The 8696-nt window shown below is 44.3% G+C and overlaps 1 protein-coding gene across 1 annotated transcript; it reads right to left on the reverse strand.

The window, feature by feature from the left end:
- Positions 1 to 6: 6 nt before the first annotated feature.
- On the reverse strand, positions 7 to 5170 carry LOC127744639 (uncharacterized; the record flags this gene model as incomplete). The annotated part of the gene is given in 2 exon segments (XM_052256769.1): positions 7 to 4907; positions 4910 to 5170. Coding segments are annotated over 2 exon segments (465 nt in total), but the record flags the coding sequence as incomplete, so codon positions are not given.
- Positions 5171 to 8696: the final 3526 nt, after the last annotated feature.

Here is an 8696-nt window from a genome sequence, read left to right on the forward strand (position 1 = left end):
TCTTTCCCTTAATAAGTTTTTTTCTCTCTATGTGAATGCGGTTCCATTCAAGTAGGCTATTACTGACCTATGTTCGTTAATCCCTAATCTGTCTAGCATATGACTATTACTACTGTATAAAAGGAAGCATGGAAGTACTAAAAGGGCCTCGATAAGCCTCGGTGTCAAAGAAGAAAAGGTAGACTCGGTCTTCTACCTCAACAAGGCTGGTGCAAAAGTAAAGGTAGCGCATTAATGAATTTCCTGAAGCAAGGGAAGGAACTGAGCGCCCACTAAAATAAAGGGAGAAATGAAACCTAAAACAAAAATGGAAGCCTAAGCCTTCACATCCGAAACTTAAAAATCATCAGTTGGAGAATCGTTTTTACTTTGACAGGGTAAGGCTGCTTTACCTACCTCTCCCTACACAGTCGAACATCGCTAAAACCCTCTCTCTATCTCTACTATCCTCGTTCTTAACTAAATGACGAATCGACTTGCATGTGTGAAGCATATAGCTGAAGTAACATGATTGGAGGCTCTTAAAGCTTAGGCTACTTACCATAAGCTTCAACCTCCTCTTACTTAAATAGAGGGGAGAGTCGCGTAGGGATCTTATTAAATTGATAGAAGATCACTCCCCAAAAAAAGCTGCTTCTTTTTTATAATATACAAGACCCCCCCTGAGTTCCAATTTTCCTTCACAAACTCACCAAACTTTTTCTTTATGAGTTAGTATAAGTCAATCAAGCCGCTTCAAAGAACAAAGGTCTCTTGAATGCCGGCTGAGGTCACTTTGCAGGTCAAAAAGAAGAGGGTGGTGATCGGATTTGACTGGAGGCAGATTCTGTAGCTTCAGAGATAAATGACATCTCATCTTAAACAGAGCTCTAGCGAAGTTCCCGGAAGAAAGGAGAAGACGGCTAAGGCTTTCTCTCGGTTAGGTGAGGAGCGAGGTTACGAGCTGATACCATGTGAAGTTTAGGTGATGGAATGGCTCACCCAACCCTGGGAGCCTGGCATTGTATTTATAATAGCTGTACAACAAATGAAATTCAATTCATATCCCTATATACTCTATTAGGGGGAATTCCGATACCTTAGCATGAACCGAAAAGCAAACTCATCCTCAGTAGCATTTACCCGAGCCGCTTGTCTCGACTTTTCCATAAGCAGAGTCAGAACCTGACGAGGAGAAGGTTCACGTAGAAGATGAGACCACTGGAGAGTTCACCGAAACATACATAGTTGTATCTGCCAAATCGTTATACTAGTTCCGATACCAATACGATCGATACGGAGTCTGCTGAGCGAACCGTTCCGAGCCTGCCACTTCCTAACCCAAAAGGAAGGAGACGACTTGCTCTGCATTCAAAGGCGAAAAGCAACTCAATTGAATCCGGTTTAGCTACTAGCTACTTTGAAAGGAAAGAATTTATGCCATTTTTTTACACCTGAATCAAAGATTCAAAGAAAAGGAGTCCTTGGACCCCGAAATTGGATAGGGGATAAAGGTTGGAATTTCACCTACCTCACAAGCAATCTTTGATCGAGTCTTCCATCTGGGCCCGGGGTGTCTTCTGGCTCGTCAAGTATCTTAGCCGGCGGCGCGGTTAGAAAAGAGTTGAATACCCCATCAAACAAAGTCTACGGTTCAGCCGGAAACTAGTCACCCTTCCAACTTGTCCTCGATAGAGGCTCAAAGAAGTAATGCCCGAGAACGGCATTATGGAATACTTTGTTAGGTTAGTGAATTTTTTAATAAAAAATGATTTTAATAAGGATTATCCTTTCGTTCGTAAATACGGAAAAGAAGTGGTTTCGTAAAGCGATAAGCACTCCGGCTTGAAAGCCAGCAAGAGTAGGCTTCAAAGCAACGAGCGGAGCTCCAAGAGACCTAGCCCTAGGTCCGTTCTAGATGAGACAGAGACTTCAAAACTGACTCCACCAATCAAATCCGCAGATGTCGAACCCCGTTTTATCCTGAATTGAAAACGGAATCGCGGACTGCCCTAGTTCTAGCTTTTGATTCCGGATTAACAGCGTTTTGGCTTCCTTCCTGGGAAGTCAATTCTTTGCTTACCCACCTCCTTCTTTGCAAATAAATAAACTTTCTTTCGGAGCGCGCTTAACTTAAGGCTAGGGTTAACTGCAGCTAAGTGATTGCTTAGGGATTAGCTATCTCAACTCTTCGAGTCGAGTTCTAGTTTTTCAACCGCTGGACGTGGGGGAGAATCAGCACAGTGCTTCTACTCACATGTCGGACTTAAGGGGGTTGAGCAACGGATCCTGACGTGAAAGATGGCGAGGTCGTCCACACTACAACCACTATCTCCGCCGGCGCGAAGGTCAAGGGAATCCAGTTATTACTAAATGAATAAATTGCAGAACAGTCACAAAAATCACATTGTTGCTGTCTAGTCTAGTTTCGTAGGGCGCCCGGCTCATCCTAACCTGCTGCAATTGCGTTTGCTGCAGTAGTTGTGCCAGCGGCTGTCTTATTTGTTCTCCTACCTCGATGTGAGTTCGAGGCCTAAATTTGTGACCCATACAGGTAGTCTTAAAGGATTGGCCATAGTGCTATTACGAAAGTTCTCCACATTACGGTTGACCATATTTGAATTTGACTTTCTATTATCCTCAGGAGGGCCCGACTCCACGTGCTTCGGGAGTCCGTGACGTCAATTTAGAAAACAAAGGGATCAAGGTGAAATACTTAGCCGGAATGGTTGAGAAATGAATATGTTAAATGAAAACAAACCTGCAACCTCCCTTACTAACTGAACTCAATCCCTAAGTTAAGTAAAGTAGGGCTTAGAAAGTACTGGAAGAATAAAAATTACTTATTTATTTGCTTGCCGAGCAAGCGAGAGATAGATAGAAAGTGTGTGATAGACGGAAGACCCCTCTTTGAATTCTGGTACATTCACCCCTGCTGCATTTCGATGCTGTTCAAGATCATTGATTGAGTTGATCCCGGGACAAAGGGGCTTTCAGTGATCAGAGGGTAATAGAGAAAGGTTGTGTTGGGAGATCTCTTTGCTTAAAGAAATCCGTTAATTTAATAAGGAATAGGTAGAGTAAAGACTAAGTAAACCTTTCCTGACCTTCAAAGCAAGAGTAGTCATTATATCATTCGTTGGTACTGCTAACTCCCCTTGGAGTAACTGTATGATTTTTCCAAGGTAAAAGAGTCCCTGATAAGGAAAGATCCTCCTGAATGTACACAAAATAGCCCGAAAGCAAGGCCAGAGTGAGGTTTAACTGATTTAAGGGGTTCCAGGCTCCCGGCTTAAGAGCCGAATTAGCTTAGCCATTGGGATTGGGGTACAGACAAGACTGATTTTGATTCGTAATTAGCTGCAATAAATGCAATAAAAGAATACGCTCTTTCGCATTAGGAAGGGAAGTGAACGACTCCGATCTGCAGATGTTTGAGGGGTGCTAGCTAAGTTAATTAACAAAAATAAAAGGCATCGGTTGACTCTCTTTCTAAGAGCGGAGCAGGGGAAGATGAACAATGATGCTATAGCTGCTCACCTTTCCGCTATCTGCCTTGTTGTGATAGGGGTACTGGCTTTTCATTCCCACCAAGGAATGTTAATTTACTTTTATAGATAGGGTAGGGGTTGACTGCCTTACCTTCTATTCTTTAAAGGGCGTTAGCGCTTTCCTAAAAGAATATCCTGTCAAGTAAAGGGGCATGTATCCACTTTTTTGTAAAGAAAGAGGGCTACTTCACCACCCGCTACTAATAATCGAAAGGGTTCACAGCGAGAAAAGTGACGTTTGACGGAACGTTTACGCCGGAGGTCTTTGTCTCCATGGAACGAGTATTCACTAACGCTTACAGCGCCTTCATTCACTCGTGAAGCTACTTCGGAACTGTTTCGCGGACACGTGGAGTCGGGCGACTTCAATAAGAGCCGGCCAAAGCAAAAGAAAGAGGAAAGGCATTGACCTCTCAGGCGAGTAGGGCATGATTGGGTGAGCTAGACGTTAATGACGTAATGCAAGAAAGAAAAGTTATGGGATTTGGCATTCCTAGCTTTATGTTAAGTTAAATAGAAGATCTGTCTGCTCTCACCTTTTGCCTTAGAAAGAGTTCAACCCACTTGAAAGAGGAAAAGGGAGTAGGCATAGTACCGGAAAGTACGGATTCGGGTCCCTCAATCAAGCACTACTTGAAAGTCAGGATAGATTCAACTCTCAGTTAGTACGTACCTTTTATTTTAAGCAAGAACTCTTAATCGTTCGTATCCCATAACCCTTTTGTTAAGGCTACTTCACTGAGACGATGGTAGGAGTTTCAAAGCTGGTTTGATAGAACCAGGTTAAGAAAGATAGCTGAAAGTGCTAGCATAAGGAAGAGATTCTATGGATGGAAAGCCTTGCTTTCAAGGTTTCGGCATTCAAAGTCAAACGATTCTTTTAATATAATAAGTTTAATAAAAAAGAAAGTCAAGGAAATCGGCCTGCTCTTCTCTCTTTTCTCTATAGAACTATGGAAAGCACTTTCTAGTAGCGACACGGATTCACCACTACTTATGACTTTCGCCAATGGGGCAAACGAAGGCTAACCCGTTCTGGTTGTTATGACTGGCAAGAATGTCTAGGTTCTTTCAGTCTTGCTTGTGCGCTTTGGTCCTTCTTACAGAGACTATCCTTTGTATAAGTTATGATCCATCCAAGGAATGAGCTTCCCCAGAGTAAAATCCCGTGGACTACCAGGAAAAGATAGACCCTCGCCCGGCAACAGCAGTCCATAGCGGATGGTCTTGGAAAGAACCTTTCATTCGATGCTTCTGATTCAACTCCCAGACAACCAAGGAAGTATGCGCGAAGATAGGGTTAGCCCCTGCGGCAAGCATTATCTGGGAACGATTATCCAGGAACTGGAAGATGGTTGGCGTGACACGCCTAAATCCCCCACAATCAATCCACAAGGCTTCAGGCGAAGAGATAGCAGTTTCCGCTTTAGCGGCTTGAACCCTTCGATCAAGAGATACCTTAAATCAAATCCACTAAGTAGCTGACCTCTTACACGTTCGTGGCTATTCCAATTCATACATAATCTTCTCCGACATGAGATAGAGTGAGAGGGCCTATTCCATAGAACAAACTCAGCAAAGAAGGATCCGTATTCCACCTCAGATGGTAGAAGGGGCAACTCAGCCTTGTCTTTCCCTTTGGTCCGGAGTCAAGGTTTCTATTGGTTGGGAGATCCGGTCTGCTCCGAGAATCTCCCGCAGCTCTGTTTTCTGAAGACGGCCTGTACGATATTCTAATTTATTGTACCAAAGCAAGCCAAGCACACTCATTCAAGGGCCAGCCGTTGACTAGCCAACCAGAAATACATTTCTAAAGAAAAAAGCCAAAGCGACGTACCTACCGAATTCCACGACTTCGCCAGCCAAGCATTATGTTCCAACACCGGCCCCCCACTCGTACTGATACTGATTGTGCTTTCCATGTTTGCTTTGCCATATTATGTTTTCCGTATGTAAGGTCTTGGTCTTACTGAATTTGTCTAGTTAGTTTCATTGATTGCGGATTGCCTTTCAAAAAAGTACGTTTTTTGGGATGTTCATGTCCTTCGCTGGCTCCGTGACAACAGATACATTTACATAAATGCAAAATATTCTTTGTGGACCGACCGGCCCCCCAGGCTCTTCCACCTCCCGGCCTCAGACCTATATAAGGGGATTTCGAACTAAGCTAACGAAGGCTAATCTAAACATGCGGAGGGCTAGCTCTTCTGCCTTCAAAGTAAACCGGAACTCCCACTCCAAGCTTTGGCATATGGAATAGAGTCGGTAGCACCGGTTGGTTCTATTAGTTCAAGCGTTTTATATAACTCCTAAATTCAGGCAGTGAGCGTGGATAATTTAATCAACGGTTAAGGATACCCAAGAGCACAGATGGGGCATAGCGGAGATGCAGGCTCGATTCCTTTCTTTACAAGATTCCGGATCCTATCTTATTGGAAATAGTAAAATAAATAAGGCTAGCCTTCTTCTGAGCCAAGATTAAACGCAGTATCGGGGACCTTTCCACGGGTTTTAGTTTCATAACCAAAGGCAAGGAAGGACAATCCCAGGAGCAGAGAGTGAAACGAAGGAAAAAGCCTTACTTCTAGGTCATCCTATTTCGGTGCATGGTCAGGATCCCGTATGTGGGTCAGCCTTTTTTTTTCAGTAATTATATGATCGTTGGTGAAATAGCGTAGTATAGGTCTGGGTGGGATGATACGAAATAGAACAGTTGCCAATTGGCATGTGAAACCGAAGCTTGAACGCTTTGAAACTACCTTTTCGTCCTTCCTTCTCTTTCGAATGACAAACAAGAAAAATCATAAGAGAAGCAAAACAGAAGGTTTGAAGACGCTCGACCGGAAGGGGGGAAGTAGTACGCCCGGTTCACCAGGTTCTACCACTGCAGGGCCCAGTTGCCTTTCTCCCATTACTAAAGTCGTCCAAGGGACAGGATCCCAGGCTTGAACTACCTGCACGGAAGCCTTCCCTTCCTGGCGCGCAGACAGACCATCTTTAGTGAAGTCCCTCCTTCCCCTAAAGCATCCATTTCGTCAAAGAAGGCTGCAATTGGAATGTGCAGGCACACTTACGACTCTGATTGGGCGTGGACTGGGAAAAGGTAGCAGCGCTAAAAAAAAGGTATTGGCGAAGAAATCTCAGAAAATAGAGAGGAAAGAGGCACCACTCGCGAATCCTTTCTTTCTTGGTTTCGCTACCTGTGATCAAAACTATTCACGTATTAGATCTATCCATCTTTTGGTCCAGTAAAGAAGGAAGATAGGAGGGCATCTGTCTATCTAGCCCTTAAGTACACATTACAGGTTCAAGTCCTCTATTTATCTTTCTTTGGTGTTCGTGGTCAGAAGGTTGAGCATAGAATGGCAGTTTCGCGTACTCCTCTGTCTTTTTCCTATCTTCTCTCTTCAATTACCGAGACCCGTACATACAAAGGTCTAGGTAGCTCATCCCCTTCCTATATTCTAAAAAGACAGAAAACAGCGCTCCTAAATGAAAGCCTTTTTCTTATATACGAAACCGCCAGTGGACAGCGAACAAAGATGCCATACTAAGAAAGCAGTCGCCAATGACCGATGTGAATCAGCGCAGGAATGTTCATGGATGTTCTCCCAGAGCTGATAGATGAGGCACGTCGGAATTGTAATTCACACCGGTAACGGCACAAGAGATCAAAGGGGCAGAAGAGAAAGGCCCCATTAAGATAAGAAGTTTCGAAAAAAATATTGTTTTGGAGAGTACGAGAGAGGAATGGTCGGGTGAGCACTAACTGAACATAGACCGAATTGGAGTTGGTAGGGAGCTTGCCGATTACAATAGCATGTAAGCGGTATGTCCGGCTAACTTACGGCCCAAGCTGAGTAGGAAAGAAAGCCCCTCGATACAAAGGAATTGTCCCCGGGCTGCAGGTAATAGGAAAATTTCTCAAAGGCTTCTCACGATCGGGAATGGAGCTCCCCTGCAACCTAATTCCTTCCCTCTCACCTGAGTCTGAATCTCAAAGAAAGGGAATTGGCCCTGATACGGCTTCGAAGGCTGTTAGGCATGGACTGCTAGCGGACTGGAAAGAAGGACACTTGTTACATCCTCAAAAGAGTGAAAAGTACCTCAACGAATAGAAAAAAAGCCATTCTTGCAAGGACCACTTATTCCTATATTATTACTAATAGACCGCTAATGCCACGTCTAATCTCACGAAATCTAATTTTAGAGAATCCCGCATCCGAACTCGCATTCTAATGTGCTAGCGACCCCTCCCAAGGAAGGAAGGAAGAAGGTAAGGGCAGCAGCTCGGGAAGCCTCTTTCGTGCGTGTTCCTACTGAGTTCGAGTTCAGGTCTTTCACCTGAAAGTTCTTGCTCTTTCACGGATTACCAGCTTATGACCCGCGGGTAACTAAGGCTCTATGCTTTCTGGGGGAATTTCTCCTTGATTGGAATTAGGCCGCTATTAATTAAGGCTTTCTTAGGTCTGATCCTCATCCTCTTATATAGAGGCATAGCCCTTGATCCTGGGCACGCACATGGATCCAATTAAGTAAGGCTAAGTGCTCCGTTATCTTCTCCTTTCCTTATAGCTCAAAGTAAGACTAGCATTCAAGGCCTTCGAGTAGGGCTTCGGTGCCTTCTCTCAATCGGCAAGGAAGCTAGCAATGAAGGGTCTTTATCCCCTTTAAGCCGGTGATTGGTCTTTAATGGATGCAACTATTGGTGGTTGTTCTGCTTCAACCGAATCAACAGGATCTACTGTTGCAAGCAGGGTGGGAAAAAAGGCTTTGAAAGCGAAAGAAAAGAGAGTGACGGAACTGGCGGGAATAAGGTTAAGCCAGACCTGACACGAGGGTGACGGAGATTAGTGTGCTACCTTTTTTTGGGGGGTAGCCATTTTTTAGAGAACGTGGGCAGCATTGGCTTAGGAAAGGGCGGGTTTCGGTCTTGGTGGTTGACTAAGGTAAGGGCATTATGTAGCAAAGTGGACTTCCCATTGCTATTATAAACTAAAAGAAAGGGCCTAACTAAGATTCTATTCCTTTCCTAGCCTATTCAATGTGGTCATGTAATAGAATTCAATGGGAAGAGGATAGAGTACCGAGTACGAGAGCCAGTTAGTTGCTAACCGGAAGAGAAGGGAATCGAAGAATCCCATTTGCTTTGGTTGCTAGCGAGTG

Source organism: Arachis duranensis, unplaced genomic scaffold (assembly GCF_000817695.3).
Source record: "Arachis duranensis cultivar V14167 unplaced genomic scaffold, aradu.V14167.gnm2.J7QH unplaced_Scaffold_72990, whole genome shotgun sequence".
NCBI lineage: Eukaryota > Viridiplantae > Streptophyta > Magnoliopsida > Fabales > Fabaceae > Arachis > Arachis duranensis.